The sequence below is a fragment of the Epinephelus fuscoguttatus genome, linkage group LG1 (genome assembly GCF_011397635.1).
Source record: "Epinephelus fuscoguttatus linkage group LG1, E.fuscoguttatus.final_Chr_v1".
Classification (NCBI taxonomy): Eukaryota; Metazoa; Chordata; class Actinopteri; order Perciformes; family Serranidae; genus Epinephelus; species Epinephelus fuscoguttatus.
In genome coordinates this window covers 41,008,207-41,028,646 of record NC_064752.1, presented here as the reverse complement: position 1 = coordinate 41,028,646, position 20,440 = coordinate 41,008,207, and the positions used below count along the sequence as shown (strand labels likewise).

Here is a 20,440-nt window from a genome sequence, read left to right as displayed (position 1 = left end):
GATGTAATTTTAAGTGGGATCCAACATTTTACCTCCTAGATATGAAAAGCTTTGAGTGCTCATCTCCGTCAGAGCTCGACAAGAAGTTTTTCGGGGAACAGAGTTTGCTGTCTGCTTTGTCGCTGGAACAGCTGTCCACGTCAAGAGTGTCAAATGACACAATGGCTGAAGGATCTGACTCCAGGCTGTCTATCCTGGCTTCTCTGTGCCTGTCATCAGACCCCAGTTCTCCCTCTCAGGCCTTTCCAATGAACAACTTGAACACTCAAGAGACTGACAATTGTCACCTGGCTGTGCCTTCACACAGACAGTCCTCCACTCCTCACATGCTTCTTCAAAAGCCAAAAAAGGCTGCTTGTTTTGACCAGTCATACAGTGATCTCACTGCCCCTCAGATGTCGTGGGATGTGTCTTTGATTAAAGCAGAAAATGGCTCCATACCCTGCATGGAGTCCAGTGCTCTGGAGTCAACATGGAGTCCAAAACCCCAATCCACACAACATTCACCAGCAGAAGTTTCTCCCTGACATGGCCTAGAATGTCCCTCGAAACACAACCTTAACATAGAGAAAATTCAGCGTTTTGAAAGGAAGTGTAAGTGTAAGGTTTTCAGCCGTGCGTGATTATGTCTGCACAGATGAATCCGTTAAAAAAATGAAAGTGGATTTTAAACACTGGATGTACATGTGAAGGTAAGCTGCCTGGTTTTCTTTCTTTCATTAACTGCACTATCTGGCAAAATCTGCAAATCCTTATTTCTAACATCTGTGGGGTTTTTTTTTTTTGTGTTTTTGTTTTTTTGTTTTTTTTTTTTTCAGGATGCATGTGTGAAGATTCCTGCAGAGAGCTCTACGCTTTTAACAAAGTTTGCTTAAATATTTAAATAAAAGTATCTGACTATTTGCTTAAGTGTATTGTACATTTTCTTCTCCAAAATGAATTCTAGAAAGATATAAAAACACATCTCTTGTATATACAGTTTGTTAAACAAACAGTACCCATGCTGATACTGCATCTTCCACGACAGCTGTAATGGTCCCTTTTACATTCTCCTTTACTGAAGGAATATACTCACATCTGCTTAGCTTCAGTATATTGAAAAGACAGATGAAAATGCTAACATGTTTCTTGAATCCAATCACATCAGCGTGAATGGTGCTTCTGCGTCAGCATCATGCTCCTACAAGGGGTAAAACATGTTTTCAGACCAGGCCTTCAACAGAATCTCTCCTAAAGATGTGGGTAATGTTTTTATAAAAACAACCTTATTTCCTGAAACTGACTATGTCCACACAGTAGTACATGAAACATTTGACCCGTGGAAAAATTTAATTCTTCTGCTCCCTTAATTGCTTCTGATGGCATTACCATACCTGGATGAAAACAACCAATCAGAGCCAAGAGGTCTCTCTAGCACAGCTGTCAATCACTGCTTGAGAATTCCAGTCAAACTGTTAACCTCGGCAGCGCTGATGAAATATGAATAAAGATTCTGTTACTGCATTGCTTATTTCTCATGGTAAATGTTTTCAGAAACCTATTTTAGTGTACTCTTTAGATGTAGAGAGTTTGCTGCGGCTAGTGGGCGGTGCTTAGCTGTTTCCAACATGGCAGCCAGGTCACAAACTAATTTTAAACAGTACACTAAAATGTTTCTGAAACATCTGAGGTGAGAAATAGGCAATGTGATAACAGAATCTTGATTCAGATTTGATCAGCGCAGCCTTTAACAGTTTGACCACAGTTCTCGAGCAGGGATTAACATGATCAACAGCTGCAAGACTAGAGTCTAGAGACCCCTCGGCTCGTTTTCTGCGAGTCATAGCGGATTCTTAGAGATTAGGAGGAGGAAGGACATTATTTGTTTATGCTGCCTCATGTAATGCTGTGTGGGTGTCCTGACAGTTTCAGCAAAAATGAAAAGTTACAAACTACAGCTTTAAGAGTTTATTCATTCTCACCTGATTGAGTTTCTTGAACTCTACAACCTGAAAGAAAATGTGCTCCAAGATGTGCTTGGCATCCCTCTGATCTTTATCCAACTTTGGAGTCACCCCCAGAATTTCACCACATTTACGCACGTAGAATTCAAGATCATCGTCTGTACCTGTAAACAGAGCGGAATCAAATTAAATGACAGATAAACTAGAACTTAATATCAGTCCTAAACCTAACCAGTTAATGACTTTGTTAAATGGAGTACTGAACTTACATTTATTAGTGAGCTGTGCTAGGCGCACTTTCTCAGAAGAGAATGTCTCATCTAGATCGAACAGGTCCAGCATGGGAGGAGGCAGATCACTTAAGGCTGGTGGAAAGACCTAAAAGATGAGAGTGAGATGAACACACACCACTGGGTTTAAACTCGTGGGCAAAATTTCATTTGTATATGACTCCAGAAATGAATTGTGTGGGATAACTGGCTGGGACAGGAGTGCAGGACTGAACTTACAGCAGGTTGGAGCTGAGGCAGAGGTGTCTCAAACTGTGGTGTGATCAACTGAAGTGGTTCATCTTTGACATTGAGTTGCTTGTAAGCGCTGCAGAAAACATTTACAGAAAAATAATTAGCTGTGAAGAAGAAACAGCAGTGATACATGGATAGCCTCCTCATGCATATTTTGCATTCTCACCTGATGACTTGGGGTAAAGTGTCAGTTGATAAATTGAACAATGACATGTCAAATAAAGAGGTGAAGTCCCTGGGGTTTTCATCACCCTCTTGTAAGCACACTCTGAGCTGTTCCGACAGGCACCCTGTGTCTGGCAACATGGTGTAATCTGTGATCTAGGGGACAAAAGGACAAGATGGATGTCGGCTAACTTAAAAGACCATATTTGTGATGCCGATCTCCTGTCACGTATATCTCCTCACCTCTGGGTCTTCTGCATCAATCTGATTCAGCTGAATATTATCAGCCATGAGCCACTGAAGCACGACATCCTGCAATGAAAAAGTATGACAGGCTGTGGTGCACAAAAATTGATGCATAACAAATTCCCCAGAAGAGCAGAATACTCTTCTACCCTTCTGATATGTTAACCAAAAAAAGTAGCTGCACTCACCATGATTTTACTGTTCTCCTCTTTGTCTATGTATTGATCACTGAACATGTGGCAGGAACCCAACACTACCAGCTTGCCAGCCTCCTTTATAAGACACAAGACTTCTGTCACCATCAACTCACAACTGTACACCAGTGTTATACGGTCTGGGAATGTGTATGAAAATTACATTGTGCCTCAGACCTTTCCTTGATGGAAGGCCAGGACTGGCCTGTTGAGGGGGAAGCAGACGGAGCCAGTTGAAAGAACAGCCACAGCAGGCTTCATTACACTCAGTGTGGCTCCATATGGGTACACAAATGTGAGTGCCCTACACAAATAAAGACAGAAAAGCTTGTGTTCAGAAACCCTCTAAAACATTAAATGTAGTACTTGATGTAGATAAATAGAATATCAGTACAAATCCCTTACTGTGCATTGTTTCCAACATTTTCATCATCAATAATTCCTGTGACCACTTTGCCAGCAGCCCGACTTATCTCTCTAAACAAGAAAAAGGCAAAATTGTTGTTACTATGATGAATATCAGCGTACAAACAGTGCTATTTAAGAGTATTACATTAATTACATCTACATTTAAAGGTGCAGTGTGTAAGATTTAGAGGAATACACTGGCAGAAATGGAATGTGATAAGTATGTTTAGCATATAATTGGTTTCCAGTTACTCACAGGAACATCAGCCATTGTGCCATGGCAATTTCAGTATGGGTTGGGACGTAACTGATTCAGTTCTACGGAAACTTTTGGACTTTATGTATATCAACTAAAAAATTTAAATTGTCATATTTTCTTTACCTTAGAATGAGCCGTTTATATTTACATAGAGAGCAGTTGCTCGTCCATGGAGTCAACAACATGTTGCACTGCCATGTCTCTACAGTAGCCCAAAACAGACAAACCAAACACTGGCTCTAGATAGAACCATATTGTGTTCACGTCAGCTTCTGTAGTTAGCAGCCCTTCCATGACAAGCTGAACGGTGTCAGAAATACACAAATTTTTACTGTTAAACTGCTTTATTCAGAGTTTTTAGCAGTTTAAATCACAGGGTGTGTTCGTTTTGTAAAGGAAAGGACCACTGCAGATAATTTGGCTCCTGGTAAAAACCTCCTGAGCGTCTGGATCTGAAGTTATCAGAGAAAAGAGGTGAGAACACATTAGCAGGTGCTGGGGAATGGCCGACGAGCCAAACAGAGGAGGAGAACCATAATGTAAAACTGCTTTAATCAGTGTTTTTACAGGTTTAAATCACCTAATGTGTTAGTTTTGGAGCCTTCAGTGGATAATTTGGCTCCCTGTAAAACCTCCTGAACACTGAAGGAATCATAACAAGGAGTTCACCCTTGGCACATGGGAGAAGTTTCAGCTGGTTGCAATCTGCAGTCCTCACCGCTCGACACCACTAACTCCTACATACTGCTCCTTTAAATACATATATACAGGCTACAAACACTGTGGGACAACTGTATTGCAATATACAGTATAAATGTGGTGTGCGTGATAAAAATATATGCCTTGAGGGCAAACCTGTTCAATACACCATTGGACACAAGTGCCTCCTTAGGATGGAAGTATTTGTAATACACATTCCTCACAACAGCATCTGCGGCAGTGATAGGGAGAAAAAAAAACGGCACCAGAGAAGTTAATACAAACATAACAAAAATACCTGTTACTGCACAGGTAATGTCAACTGTCTTTTTCAACAGATATAAATATTCACCATTGTTGACCATTATTCCAAACTCCTCCAGAAGAAAGTTGATATTAGTGTCATATCTCATTTCTCCTCCTTCACCGAGCATGACCAGGACATTTCCTCCTCCGTCCAGGTAGTGCTTCAGTACTTCAAGCTATAATAAAATGGGACAATGTAAAAATAGACATGTGAAATCCTGACTGCACATTTTAAAAGCAGCACTTTAAAAGTTACTAGTTACTGCAGTAGCTTGCTGGTAATTAAACTACAGTCATGTGTGCATAGTGATTCAAGTAGTAGAATGACTTTTTTACTTTATGTTATTTTTTGACATTTTTCTGTTGTTAACTAATATAAAAAGAAAGGAATTATCTTAAAAATGTTTCTTTTACCAATGATTCTCTACTGTAATTGAACCTTCTATGACCAACCTTGTCTTTCATCCTGGCAGCTGTGAGAGCACGCCCCTGCGACACATTTGTCAAGCAGAATTTGTAAAACTAAACTTGAATATATTAGTCTTAAGCATGGATTATTGCTCTTTATTAACAATTGTTCAGAGAGGTTGCTGCATGCTATTTTAAAAGTTACTTAACTGAGTAATCCTGCTGAATTCTAGTTTTTGGAAGGCTGGTGTCTGACTGATGGACACTGTACACAAAAACAAACCTGGAATTCCTTGCATTTTCCCATGAATAGTGGGGTATATTATTATTTTGGTTCACATATGACCTGTGAACAAGTAGACATGTTTTGTAATAAACTCAGCTGAGTTACATTGAATGCTGGCATGTGACCTTTTTGTATCATATTTTGTTGTAATTTTTTGTTCAGCTTCTTCCAGTATAAATTAACTGGCAGCTTGCAAGGCTAAACTTTCAAAGTGGCTTCTCCAACCCTGCCCACTTCTACCATCTCCAACGCCAACAGCTACTACATGGAAATGTACAATATGCTATGCTATTTATTATGCTATTTTTTTTTTTTTTTTTTACTTAAAAAAAAAAATGCAAGCTTTTTTCTTCTTTTCATACATCACCTCTGATGCCGTGAACTTCTCCCTTGGGCCGGCAGTTATCCACAACTTGACACCCTTCAGCTTCTCCAAAGACAGCTCTTCCTTCATGCTGGGGGAGACAGCATTTACTTTGCAGGAATTACTTAGAGACTAAGTCAACTGCTGTGCCAGCCAACACAAAGCAAGTAGCCACTGTTCGCAGAAATAATTGGTGTTATATCACAAACACTTACCTTTGGATTTTCCATTGAGGTCGTAGTCTTTTGTGCATGGACTTGTATCCATTGTTCGTGGTAAACAGCTCTCTTTTCGACAAATTGAAGACGACAATGTTGTGCTGTTCCCTCTCCATTCTTTATCGGATTCACTCATCAAACTTGGCTCTTATGTGCATCCATACACCTGGAAACAGGTTGTACCACCAAGTTAGATCCCATTTCATTCGCTACGAACTGTCATGAACAACGCCAGGTTACATTATAAACGCTACTATCTTAGCTTAATATGAACTGAGTTGTTCTGTGAGCTTTAAGTGACATTCACGTGAATACTGGAGTAACGTAACGGGTAAACATAAGGCTAACATACCGTTAGCAAACATAGCTAACATAGCTACTTAGTTATTCGTTACGTTACGTTTGCCGTGTAACGTTAGTTAATAGCTAAGTTAAGCGTTACCTGGCGTCCATTACCTTAAATTAGCGTTCACCGTTTGCCACGAACGAGTTTTTTCCAATCCATACAGTAAAAGAGAGTTAATGAAAAAGCGTTGCCCGAGTTACCTTACAGCTCTTCTAGCAGTGATGCATGATGGGAAAAAAGTGGTAACCAAGGGCGCTAACCACATAACAACCAAGTAGTGCAGCAGGCAGCAAGAGGGTGGGTAGAAAAATACATACTGACACAAAGCTTACAGTGTGTATCTAATGATCATCTTTGTGTCACGTTTTGTTAGCCGTGTCAAATGTAGCTGTATTATACAATAAGTTCCGTATGCTTATTTATTCAGACTCTGATTATGCTCTTATCAAGCCTGCCACCTTGTGGAAATTGTCAGCTATTGCAGGTGGACGAAGTTATGTCTTGTTCCACAATCATTTCCCTTTTTAAAGTCATTCCTGGAGGATCATGCTGTACATTCACTGATGTCTGGCTCTACAGTGATTGTATCTATTTCATTTTCCATTACAGGGTCAGGTTGTACATTTTCTTGACTGTCCTTCTCCACAATAATTTACATTTTCCACTGTACACTGGTGAATCAGGCTGTTGCTTTCCTTCACTGTCCTGCTCTACATTCCAGTCACCTGCTGTGTTCTCTTCAACAGGCAGATCTTTACTTAAACCCATGGGACAGCTGCTGGTAGTTGCATTTGCTGGACAGGTATACAAATGTTGTGCCATCTTAAGTTTCTACTTTGTGGAACTTTTGGACTGTTCAATTTTTTGGTTACCTCTTTTCACAACCAAGCCCAGTGGCAAGCAGTTTTTCCATTATTAGCCTATTAATAACGTAAATATTGACCATATATGTGTAATGCCTTTCCAAAAGTGTCATCAAACAAATGGCCATACTTTATACTTCTCATAGTAATATGTGACCTGTCAGAACTGTCACACTTTAAAACTTACAGTTAACTCCTTGCAGCAGAATTGGGTCTTGACATTGTTGAATTTTGACCATCAATGAATATTCAAAGTAATGGAATACATTTTGCACAAGTGTGATAAAGTTATAAACACGTCTCATCTAATAAATGACAAACATTCATTCATTATAACCTTTTAGTCTTTATTGGCTGAAAAAAAAACATGTTTAATAAAACAATAAATAATTCATTATCATTATATTAATCATTTTATGTATAAAACTTAACAATATTTCTGTGATTACAGTTACAAATAATTAAAACTGAAAGAAATCTCATGGATGTGCTTATAGTTTGCTGGGCTCTGTGACTGGTTTCACCCTCAGGACACCCTCCTGGGAACACGAGGCAGCCAGCACCCCGTCTCTCCTCCACAGTCGGCCCTGAACGAGTCCCCTGCTGCCCCCTGTTGGACACAACACAAACCACATGTTAGGCCCAAGGCAGAATGCAGGTAAGTGTCATCGGTGTCCAGGCTTTTAATAAGCACAGCTGAAATGAACAGTAAGCATTAAGCTACAACAGTAGCATACAAAATATACATAATATATACAGAAACGTACAGAGATCAATTTAGTCTTAACTGTAAGGGGAACATTTTACAAAACATCATAATTATAAGAATTTATTTTAAAATGTTGTCACTGGGAACTCTTTGTACTAGGAAGCGTTGTGAATATGCCCCAGATGAGGAAGTAATGAATTTCATTTACTCCTGTTATTGTAACATAGTTGTTTTTTGGGAGTACTTGTACTTTTTGGAATATTTTAAGAAACCTGTAATTTTACTTTTACTTAAATACTTTTTAACACAAGTATCATCCTCAGCTATATTTCAAGTCACATCCATTACTGAGCAAAAACAAAAGTCACATGAATCAGTCACGAAGAAGTTTGTGAGAACTGAACAAAAGAAAGGCACAGGAGGGCAGAGCTCAATAGAGATGACAGTCTGCACTCAGCTGACACTATGGAAGAGAAACATGTTGTAAACGTTTTTAGTTGGTGTCTGCTCCAAGAATCGGCATGCCATGTTTGACTGATCTGGATAGGACCCGTGCGATAGGGCAAATTGAAACTGGTGTTCTGCAAAACCAAGTTGCGGCATTATTTGGAGTGAGCCCTAGTGCCATCTGCAAAGTGAAGGCCAAGTTCTATATAACTGGGGATGTCAGAGACAGGCCATGGAGTGGGCGTCCCAAGAAGACGGCACCCCAAGGAGACCGTTTCCTCATCCTGTCAGCACTTAGGAACAGTAGGCAGTCTTCTACAGATTTGCAGTCAAGGTTTGCAGGACGATGTGGCCGACGGCTCTCTATCCAGACAATCCGGAACAGACTGCACACAGCTAATCTCCGGACTCATAGGGCTGCCAGGAGGCCTGCCATGACTGCCCTTCACCGTCAGGCCCATTTGAGGTTTAAGCTGGTGTCGGCAACACGTGCACTGGAACCTGAACATGTGGAAGAACGTTATGTTCAACGATGAGTCCAGATTCTGCCTATGACAGTTCTATTGTTGGGTCAAAGTGTGGAGAAAACGCAGATAACACTTTGCTGAATGCTGCACCAATAGAGAAACATCTTTTAGTGGAGGCAGTGTGATGGTGTGGGGCGGCATCTCCCTCACTGGAAAAATGAGGCTTGTCATCATTGGAAGCAATCTCAATGCAGAGAGATATTGAGATGAAATTCTGCAAGGAGTGGCAATCCCATATCTCCACAGTCTGGGACCCAACTCCTCCAAGATGACAATGCTTGCCCCCACAGAGCGGGGTTTATCAGAGACTACCTCCAGAATTTGGGAGTGGAGAGGATGGAATGGCCTGCCAGCAGTCCTGACCTCAACTTCATTGAACACTTGTGGGACCAGCTTGGGCGTACTGCTTGTGCCAGTGACCAACACAACTACGTTGGGATGCCATCCCACAGCAGTGTGTGACCAGGCTGGTGACCAGCATGAGGTGGTGCCCGGCTGTTGTGGCTGTGTATGGTTCTTCCACAAGCTACTGAGGCTCCTGTTTGTTAAATGAATACATTGTTAAAAAGCCAATATGTCTTGTTTCTTCACACCTCAATCATCCAATCCACCAAACAACACCAAACAAGAGTCAACAAATTTTTCATGGGCGCAACCCACATACTCAGCTCTGAATGACCCATAACTAAGGGTGTCACAGGTTCTGCTTATATTCTAACTGTAGTCCCCTCACTGCAGGGAGAGAAGTCATTACCTGTAAATGGCAAAGAAAATATTTATGTTCAACACTTTCTCCAGTTGCTAAACTGCACTTCTTGCCAAGGCACACTCACCAACCAATCAGGAAATAAACTGTTTCCAGTGTCACATTTCAATGACATTAATTATAAACAGTCAGGTTTGTTTGTAACACACTGGAAAAACAAAGCAGAAACTAAATCTGAAGGGATCTTACAGGTTCAGGTTATGCAAAGCATCAGGTTATGGGTCTTAAAGTTCCTGCAGTGGAAAAGGTCAAATTGAGGTGCTGAGACAGACAGAACAAAATGAAGTACAGCAGACAGAAAGTGAACAACAACCTGACCTGCCCATGGGCTCTCACACTCATACAGCATCCACTCATCACTGCGGAAAGTGTTGTGGAACCACATGGCATGGTCCAGGGAGGCTGAGAAGTGCGCCCTGTAGTTGGGATAAGGCAGCAGCGCCGTGCCCAGGAATGCAAAGTCTGATACATAAGCAGCAACGCAGCAATGCAGCTTCATGTTGCCTTCACCTGCATAAACACACAAATAAAATGCATCAACAAACATTGTTTGGATTGTATTTTACATGGTATATTTATTTTCATATTGCATATATTTGGGATTATTTTATTATTTGCATAGCATTGAAATTATTTGCTACTACCCTCACAATCTGCCCTATTTCTATATCTTGATTATATGTAATTGTGTTGTATCCCTACTTTGGCTGCTGCAGTCATTCAGTATCACAGATGACTCTCAGCTTACTGTTTCATTTAAACTCAAGAATTGGGCAAATATAACGCAATGTTTAGGAACCATGCTATTCATTTCTGAGAATACCCTCCCATTACACAGTGCAGTATGGAGACGATTTAATATTTGTAATATAATGCAATGCAAAGCAAATGTGCATTAAATGCATTTTACCAATATATCCTCGTGCTCGCACCCAGAACAGCTTCTTCGGCTCACTTGCAGCATGTCTGTAAAAATGTGGTGGGTTGACTGGCTTTATCTCAATGGGGACCTCATTAGCCAGCAGTTTGTTAAGGCCTTGTCTTGATTTATCCGCCAGGTCTGGTTTACTGTCAAACATCAGAAAGAAATACAGACCAACAGGGCTAAACTTCAAATATTCAGTTTATAAAACTATGATAAAGAAAAGCAGCAACTCATCACATTTGAGAAGCTTTAACCAGAAAACATTTGGAATTTTCACTTGAAAAATGACGACAAAGATTGTTCGATAATAGAAAATAGTTCAATTAATGTCATGTCGACAGACTAATTCATTATCAATTAGTCTTGGCAGCTTTACCTGAGATAAAGATGAATAAGCTCCTCTACAGTGAGGAGGTCTTCAGGCTGCGGGACCTGTGGCATGGTGAACTGGTGCTGCAGGGGACTTGGCTGCAGCAGTTGGAAGGACGCTTGGCAGATAAATATCGGGTGCCCGTGCTGGATGGCTTTCACAGAGCGTACTGTAAAACTGCGACCATCTCTTGTGCGGTCCACCTGGTACAGCACTGGAACCTTTGGATCCCCTAAAAAACACCCAACAGACAGCTGTGAGGACACAATACCTGTCAGGGACTGACTGTGGCTAATTTACCAGGTCATTCCATTGATTGTGACAGGACTGCAGTCAGAAGATGAGTTAGAATCTGTGATAGAGGCCTTGATGTTCACAAACACTGATAAACTAACTGTAAGGTGAAGCACATGGGTCACTGTAACTGTAACAGTGATCATTCAATCATTTATTGTGTATGGAAAATTAAACTCCCCAAATCACCACCAAGAAAATGGATTCTGATTTATTTCGTAATGATCTGATTAATATAAACGGACCGATTTCAATTCATACCTAATGTACATGATGCATGGGACTTTTTTAAACACAGAGTATAATGAAGTGCTTGACAGACATGCTCCATGGTAAATGGTTAAGGTCAGGGTGAACATCTACCCTGGATCACCCCTGAACTTATTAGTCTCTTTAGGCAGAGGGATAAAGCATGGTCAACTTACCGTAGGACAAGAAACAATGCTGACTGGGAAGTGTATAAGCAACTTAGAAACCAGAGTAAAGTCAAAACCCGTAATGCCAAGTCTAATTATTATAATGATTGTTTGAACTCTGATTTCAAAAATCCAAAACAATTTTGGCAGAAAATTAAATCTATTTCAAACACCAAAGAAAAGCATACTATTACTCAAATAAGAGTTGATGATACAATTTTACTCTTTCTGTTGCTCAAGCACTAAATCAGCATTTTTCTTCTGTCTGTTTTACTCTCCTTCGTGTTTCATATACCAGTGACTTGTGTGGTAACACTCCACCTTCTTGCAGCTCTTCTTTCTCATTCAGAAAAATCATGCCAACTGAAGTACTGAGTGCCATTATGGAATCCAATGGAAACAGTAGTGCTGGACTTCACGGTCTAGAAAATAGATAGATTAAACTAGCTGCCAATGTTCTTATGTATCCTCCTGCAGATTTATTTAATCTCTCACTTTTAACAAGTGAATTACCTATCATTTGGAAATCTGCACGAATCACTCCACTCCATAAAGCAGGAGATGTTCTTGACTGTAATAATTATACACCTATATCTATTACTTGTTCAATTGCTAAATTTTTTGAAAAACTGGTCTATTATCAACTGTCACAATACCTCAAGACTAATAATATTCTATCACCTTCTCAGTCTGGCTTTAGATCCAATTGCTCAACAACTACTGCCTTGTTGAAAATAATGAATGATATTTTTACTGCTGCAGGTATAGGTGAAGTTACTGGTGCAATATTCATTGATTTAACCAAAGCATTTAATTTTGTTTACCGTTACTTGTTATTAGATAAGCTTCATAACATAGGTCTCTCTAGTAATGCAATTTTGTGGTTTAACTCCTATCTCCACAACAGGAAACAATGTGTTGTCCTAGATGGTAAATGCTCCAACTTGTTGGTTCAGGAAAGGGGTGTGCCCCAAGGATCAACCTTGGGACCCCTTCTTTTTTCTTTATACATTAATGATTTACAATCCATTCTCATTGACTCCTGTGCGCAACTGTATACAGATGACATTTACACATCGAAATCTGACTTATCTGAAGTTCAAGCCACCCTTCAATCTGACTTCAATATTCTTGAAGATTGGCTCTTGCACAACAAACTACTTCTTAACAAGAACAAATCTTTCACCATGATCTTTGGCACAAATTCCAAATTGAAATCCACTGCAGGCCCTTGTGATATATCTTTTAAAGACGGTACTCCTCTGCAGAAGGTTGATAAAATCAAATATCTTGGTGTATGGCTAGATCCCACCTTATCATTTAAAACGCACATTGATCATACTGTACGTAAGGTTAATTGTTGAATTAATATACTACATAGGTCCAGAAACTGCTTTACTCGTAGTGACTTATTCTTCCAATATTAGATTACTGTGATGTCGTGTATATTTCTGCATCTAAATGTGTGCTAGCTCCCCTTTTAAATGTGTATAATAGAATCTGTAGATTTATACTTGAATGTCCCTATCATACTCATCATTGTTCAATGTACCACACTCTTCAATTTCCATCTTTACATATACAGATTCACTGGCTGCAATTTATATTTAAACATATTTGCTTTAACTACCCCCCTTATCTTAAACAATATTTTGTCCAACTTACCTCCAATTATCAAACCAGACACTCCACTCAACCTTATTTTTCTGTTCCACGTACTAGTAAATCAATTGGTAGAAAAGCATTTATGTTTAAAGCTCCAAATGATTCGAATCACTTCCCTGTGGGTATTAGATCTTCTTCACCCCTAAGCTGTTTTAAACAAGCCCTGTCTTTCTATTTGGAAACAACTTGTTCATGCTTTCATTGAATCTGTCATACCTTATTGAACATCTGTCCAAACTGTGGTTACAACTTGTTTGAATGACTTCTGTTTGTTTGTCCTGTCTTGTTATATTATTTTCTATTGCATTGTTTGTATTTTATTGTATTGTATTGTATTGTCTCTTATTCTGTTGTATTGTTTAAATGATGTGTGTGGGACCCCCTCGAAAACGAGTTGTGACAACTCAAGGGGTTTATCCCATGAATAAACAAACTTTAAGCCTGTAACAGCTGTTATAGTCTTCTGTAGGTTCATTCATTCTATCAAAGATCATTTGCATCAACTATGAGCCTGCTTTTCAACATTTGGTTTGCACCATTGTTGGCCAGCACTTTTATTTTTTTATTATTATTATTTATTTATTATTTTTTTCTTTTAAAATGATGCTAAATCTTACCTGTTCGTACAAAGTAGCAGTGGAGAGAATGAGCATAGAAATGATCTCCGACTGATTTGGCAGCAGCAACGAGGGCCTGGCCAACTATTTGACCCCCAAACAAACGCTGGGTGCGGGGCACCCAGTGGTGCGTCCCTCTGGGGAAAAATAGCAAAGCAATTTAATTGCATGTAAAGCAGTCCAACAAGATGATGCTTTGACAGTAAGGGTGATCAATGCTGTGCTGTGAGTATGACTTTACCCAAATTTATTGGATTCAAATACAGCAACCACAGATCCTGCCACTGTGAAGTGAATAATGACACTGTGCCAGAGAGGTCTTGTCTTTGCTTCATTAAAACTACATAACTATTTCACAAATAAAAAAGATGAAGAGGTATTTATTCAGACCTGCCCTTTTCATTGTAACACTGATGTGTTAAAATGTCAGCTGTATTAAAATGTACCTGGTTGAGTTGCAGCTAATTTAAATTATTCTGGGACATTTTAAGACCCTGCACAAATACGGTACACGCCCACAGGTGCTCTGACTGCAAGGCCACCTGTGGCGTTTTCTTGTACTGTTTCATTGTTGAATTGCAGGAATCCAGTAGAATTCTGCACAAAATGTCCTTGACTTTTAATGTCAAATTTGGAAGTATTCTAATGTACAGTTTTGGAGGTCATAAATAATGCACAAGCACATCCTCCATTTACCACATTCATCTCATAAAGAAGCTGGCAAGAGATTTAAAAAGTCACGAGAATGAGGAAACAAAGATGCTTCAAGGAAGACTATCTTTCAGACTGACAGCTTTAAGATGATTGTCTTCTTTGTGTTGTGTCTCTCGTGACCTGATGTTATGGTGTCATATTTTGATTGGCTGTGTTGATTGTCTTCTTAGAATTGTTCTATAATGTTATTTCCTGCTTTTTATACGCCCTACATTTCATGATGCTGCCTTAGGCCATAATGCTTCTCTGAGTTTTTCACCCTGTTCAGCTGTTCATGTTCTGCTTTCTGTGATATGTTGTGTGTTTCATTTGTTGTCTGAAAGCATTTCAATGTACAGTTTTGTAGGTCATAAATAAATTGGACACTAAATAAATTATTCAGTGAACCTGACTATAACTATATAAAATCTGAAATTATTCTACTGTACAATTTTGGAGAATATTAAAGAGAAATATCCAACATTAAAATGCACTGCAGCACTATCTTATATATGAATATTTCCCTAATAGGTTTGCTGAAAATTTAAGTGTAGTCCTGTTCTGAATGACACTCACTATGGCCATATAAAATTTACGTCATTTTACTGTTCTGTTTCAAAGAAACTTTAAGGGAAAGTCACCCATTGAAATCTTTCATCAGCCTGCAGACAGCATTTTAAAACGTGAGGACAATTTTTGTGACATCAAATTTTCAACATGTTCATCAAATGATGTGTAGGATAATACAGTATCACTGCATTAGGTCTAAATAGTTCAGTGCCACGTTCATTTCTATTTACTCAGTAAATGAACTGAACCTACACAGTTGTAGCTCACTTGTTTCATTGTATCAACAATATGTAAAAAGCCTCTGTTCAACAGAAATGTGCAACACCTGAAGGACTCATGCTGTGTTCAGGTCATATGGGATGGATGGCAACACTTCTTATTTTAGGCTTATTTCAAAATGCTTGTTCACTCAAAATTCCCAATGCATGAGCACATCCTCTATTTACCACATTCACCTCAGAAAACTGTTGGCAAGAGATTTAAAAAGTCACGAGAATGAGGAAACAAAGATGTTTCAAGGAGGGCAATATCTATCAGACTGACAGCTTTAAGCTGATTGCCTTCTTTGTGTTGTGTCTCTCGTGACCTGACGTTATGATGTCATATTTTGATTGGCTGTGTTGATTGTCGTATTAGACTTGTTCTTTAAAGTTATTTCCTGCTTTTTACACGCCTTACATTTCATGATGCTGCCTTAGGCCATAATGCTCCTCAGAGGTTTTTTTAAATCCTGTTCAGCTGTTCATGTTTTGCTTTCTACGGTAATAACTTTACATGTTGTGTAGGCCTATGTTATTTGTTGTTTTAATGGCCAGTGGGGCCGAGGGACAACAGCTGAGAAGTAGCCTTTTGGCTAACTCTGGCTAACTCTGTGGGACTTCACCTATTTGCAAGCAGGACACCCATAATAACAAAACCTCTGACAGTTCTGAACGCACTATTAATCAACGACAGTAATAAACTTTAGCCATGCAGCTACCTGTACAGGTCTACGTCGAGCTTTTCCAGGTTTAAAACGCTGGTGACCAGGACGCTCTTCAGGTCCTGGGTATGCTGACTTGATGGACTTTTCGAGCTCTCATCTTCAAGTGGTTTCGGTGACACAGTACCCCCTGAATCATCACAATTATTAGTGGAGTCGCGAGCGCCACAGATAACACCCACCACTCTTTCGCCCATGTTGTTCTTTGTCTTTAGTTTTAGCGTCGGGCTACAAACCAACGTTGAAGGAGCATGCCGCCACCCACTGTACCGGAGTGTGTAACATCATGACTTCACATAAACGTAATAATTCAAATAAAAACGAATCTTTCTAAAGAAGTTATATTCTGGTTATTAAACCAGTTTCACTGAAATATTTAATCCATTTCTAATAGACCCTAGAGTTGCCACCAGTCCCGTTTTTCCCAGAATTGTTCTCTTTTTTCATCAGCTGTCCCGGGGAAAAAAATCTCTCCCGGGACACAATTTGTCCCGTTTTTTGGGGAAAATGCAGCAGCAGCAGCAGCAGCAGCAGGCCAAGGAGTCCATCCAGAACGACGCATAGTGTCTCCAAATTCACACCTGTTCTTCTCTATGGTTTTTCTCCGCGAAAGAAAATGATAAATTTACACTAAAATGATGTATAACAGAGCCTTCATACAGCTCTGCACACACATTACTCTTGGATGGATTACTCGCGAATGCAGGCTCGCACAGAAATGCCACGCATATCACATGAAAACGCAGGAGCAGAGCTTTCATGTGATACCACACACATCATTGTGCTGTCATCCCATCACGCTATAAATACAGATTATTGTCGACAAAATAAAAACCTGACGAATTTCAGTGCAATCCATTATACAGATCTTGTTATCAGTCACTTCATATAGTGAGGAATATCGTATCTTACCACGTCTTAGGCTTGCGTGTGTTTCTCCCTGTCTATCCACATTTGTAGTCCGGCTTTCAAGATGCAAATATCTCCATATTGTCCAGTTGTCACTCTATCAAACTTTGTATGACAAGACCAGCCACTTCACCTTTGCGCACCCAGACAACTGTAGCCTAATTATACATGCTGACAGGGCCGTAGTCACCATATACATTGAGGGGGACACATGACACCAGGCTTTATCTTTCTGTAATGAAGGAGAAAGACTGAAATGTTGCAGGGTCACATCTCATGGGGAGGATGGCAGGGTGATAGAGGATAAATGCTGACCAGAGGTGTAGCACCATATTCTGGGCCCTATGCAGGGGTATAAGTATATGGTGGAGGGGCCCATAGAGAGTAGTTGGAGGGCCTGTTCTCTGCTTTAGAGAGAGAGAGAGAGAGAGAGAGAGAGAGAGAGAGAGTGCCTGCATGACATGAGCAGAAAAACAAAAAAAAAAATCTCGTAACCTTTTTTTTTTTAATTCTTTTTTCTTAATGACCCTGACTGACCCTATAATTAGGGATAGGGATTAGGGACACTATTGTAATCCTAAGTATTCTTCTTCTTCTTCCAAGGAAATCATACTTCCCAAGGGTGAAAACTCACCAAACTTTGCAAAAAGGTCCCGTCTCATGCCAGATATCCTCAGCTGTAAACTCAAGCCAATAGTCCTGATGGTGGCGCTACAGCAAGCGTCTAAAGTTCAAAACTTGAAAATTCATAACAAATCAACCGTACGTGCTACAACTTCACAACTTTCATTAAACTGTGGCCCCAATACTGAAGAAACTTTTGTACATTTAAACCTATTAAAAATTATGAAGTTCATCACTGTTTTTTTTTTCAAAAACTGTAAACTTCTTAAACCTATCTCCTCCCACAATTTTTGCTCAATTGACACCAAACTTGCTGCAGAGCATCTTCAGGCTGTCCTACAAAAACTACGTTTCTCAGATTTTTGATTTATCAAAAATTGAGCCTATGGTGCATCAAAATGTTTGACTGTAAATTGTACTGTAAACATATACATGCAAATTCTTGCTAAATAAATCTTCCATGTTCATGAAAAAAAGACAAAATTCTAGAGTCATGGTAAATGATGTGTGGCAAATTTCAGAATTTTATCTCAAAAACTGAATTTTTGACAGCATTTTGAATTTTGCTCTAATGTGAACAATTGGAGTCAATGTAAATATGGCAATTTTAAACATCAGTTTTTCACTTATGGAGCAAATCAATCATTGTTACAAACAAATTACCAACATCTCCATGCTGTCCAGATACAATTTGTGTATTGTCAGATTTTTGTCTTAATAACTGAATTTTTTTTACAGTGGTTTCAAATCTGCCTTTCCATGCATGGATGGCTGCTTTCCTACACAACAGTGAATGGCTTACTCACTTTGTGAAGCCACTGTTGAGTTGCTACTTGCCAATTAGCTCACAGCGGTCGTGTTTTAGGTTCCAGAGGTTGCGGGTTCGAGCTTCAACTGGTGCAGAATCCACATTGTAATGTAAACATCTTAATCACCTTCCTGTGCTCCAGTTTATTGCTTAGAATTGCCTGAGCCTGACTCATCGTTGTTCAGCATTTACAAGTCTTTTTTCTGCTAGAAAATCTGCCTTCTCATGCTTGAAAATAAACCAAACTTTGCACAAAGATCCAGTGTCAATACTTCAGTGTGAAACCATCTGAGGCTTCTCACTTTGCACATTGCTCAACTAGTTAAACATCAGTTTTTCACTTATGAAGCAAATCAATCTTTTTTAAAATAAATTGCCAACATCTCCATGCTGTCTAGATGCAATATGTGTATTGTCAGATTTTTGTTTCGATAACTGAATTTTTTACAGTGGTTTGAAATCTGCTTTTCCATGCATGGACGGCTGCTAAACCTGCATGTCTGGCTTAGTCAGTTTGTGAAGCTACACATGAATTATCACTGACTAATTAGCTCAGTGAGATAGAAATTGATCCTTAGTCTCAGAGGTTGTGAGTTCAAGCCTCAGCTGATGCAAAAGGCAGACTGTGTTGCTAAATTCCTAAATGTCTTCCAATTCTTCCGCTTGTTGCTCAGAATTGGCTAAAAATGCCCGGACCCGACCCATCACTGCGCAGCAGCTATCATTTATTTTATTATTTCGAGCAGTTTTGTGCTGTGACTCACAGCCGTGGATGAGATGCAACAGCAATATTAGAAAATCAGAGAACAAATTCTTGCAGAAATTCTTGCCCATGATGAACAGCAGCAGTAGGCACAATAAATGCACAAATATCCCATTTAAATCACATTGTACATTAAATACAAAGCATATCACATATCAAGCATATCATATTTGATCTTCTCAGATGGCTAAGATAAGAACTTTATTGATCCCACACAGGAGTAATTCACGTTACAGTACATCAGCTATAGAAAACAAGGTAGTGCCAAAAAACAATACACAGTATATATACATCATATATACTGTATATATGTATATAGGCCTATATATATATATACATATATATACACATATATATATATATATATTTGTTTTTGGTGCCTAACTGTTTCCCAAGTATATTAGTGTGTGTGTGAATGAATAAACGAGAGGCATTAACGTAAATTTCTTTGTAGAAAGGCACTTTATGAAATTAAGTCCATTCACTTGTATTAGTTTACAGCGCAGCCTTGCCACATCCAATATGGCGGCGACGTTGACGTATCACGGCAGCGGGCAAACCCACTCGATGCGGCGTCTACGTATACATGTCTATGTTTAATACAGCCACACAATTCTCTACTGATGCTTTTGTTGGGTGCTCCGCTTTAAGTGGTCCGACCGGCAACTGGTTGAGACGATTTAGTTTCGCGTTCCACGTTGCCCCTCCGACTCTTCGGCAGGGGGCCACAGGAGGGGCCGGACTCCGAGTTACGGGGACACTGGCCCCTGCTGGCCCTCCCCTAAAACCACCATTGGACAAATCCTGATGATATTTCTATAATCATAGTTTCAAGTCTCAAGTTTTTGCACTCAAGTCCCAAGTCAAGGCAGGCAAGTCCTGAGTCAAGTGAGTCAAGTCAGGAGTCCCACACAAGTCCAACTGTAATGTTAGCTAAGCACTGGTCTGCTATCTATGTTAATATTTAGCCCCAACTTACTTTGTGTAACTTCAAATGTCGAACAAAGTTGAAAATTGTTGTGTCTCAATCTTTATTTTCACACATTTTGTATACTGCAAATCATTTTTTTTGTTGACCACCGCATAGTTTTTGTCCACAAAAGAAGATTATTTTAGTTGGGTATTT

At 39.5% G+C, this 20,440-nt stretch overlaps 2 protein-coding genes and 1 long non-coding RNA gene across 6 annotated transcripts in view; 1 reads left to right on the top strand and 2 right to left on the bottom strand.

The window, feature by feature from the left end:
- Window positions 1-334: 334 nt before the first annotated feature.
- Window positions 335-902, top strand: LOC125886932 (uncharacterized). The gene is made up of 2 exons (XR_007449109.1): window positions 335-692; window positions 819-902. It is a non-coding gene; the product is annotated as an uncharacterized LOC125886932 (long non-coding RNA).
- ift52 (intraflagellar transport 52 homolog (Chlamydomonas)) overlaps window positions 686-20,440 on the bottom strand; it is a 67,720-nt gene continuing 47,965 nt past the window's right edge. The window contains exons 1-14 of one of the 4 annotated variants that reach the window (XM_049573199.1): window positions 6,463-6,728; window positions 6,018-6,186; window positions 5,806-5,893; window positions 4,791-4,920; window positions 4,595-4,670; window positions 3,478-3,549; window positions 3,250-3,376; window positions 3,067-3,150; window positions 2,876-2,944; window positions 2,634-2,788; window positions 2,453-2,540; window positions 2,213-2,321; window positions 1,962-2,107; window positions 686-1,180 (exon numbers count right to left, since the gene is read on the bottom strand). In XM_049573199.1, the coding sequence (XP_049429156.1) occupies window positions 1,139-1,180; window positions 1,962-2,107; window positions 2,213-2,321; window positions 2,453-2,540; window positions 2,634-2,788; window positions 2,876-2,944; window positions 3,067-3,150; window positions 3,250-3,376; window positions 3,478-3,549; window positions 4,595-4,670; window positions 4,791-4,920; window positions 5,806-5,893; window positions 6,018-6,136 (1,305 nt within the window). In that variant the 5' untranslated portion in view covers window positions 6,137-6,186; window positions 6,463-6,728 and the 3' untranslated portion in view covers window positions 686-1,138. Of the gene's footprint in view, window positions 1,181-1,961; window positions 2,108-2,212; window positions 2,322-2,452; window positions 2,541-2,633; window positions 2,789-2,875; window positions 2,945-3,066; window positions 3,151-3,249; window positions 3,377-3,477; window positions 3,550-4,594; window positions 4,671-4,790; window positions 4,921-5,805; window positions 5,894-6,017; window positions 6,187-6,462; window positions 6,729-20,440 lie in introns of those variants that run through there. The other 3 variants (XM_049573180.1, XM_049573189.1, XM_049573208.1) reach the window with 3 other exon arrangements.
- On the bottom strand, window positions 7,574-16,412 carry acot8 (acyl-CoA thioesterase 8). The gene is made up of 6 exons (XM_049573221.1): window positions 16,208-16,412; window positions 13,966-14,102; window positions 10,980-11,205; window positions 10,589-10,746; window positions 9,997-10,188; window positions 7,574-7,839 (listed from the first exon to the last, which is right to left on the bottom strand). The coding sequence occupies exons 1-6, from the start codon at window positions 16,405-16,407 to the stop codon at window positions 7,721-7,723; spliced, it is 1,032 nt and encodes a 343-aa protein (XP_049429178.1). The 5' UTR covers window positions 16,408-16,412; the 3' UTR covers window positions 7,574-7,720.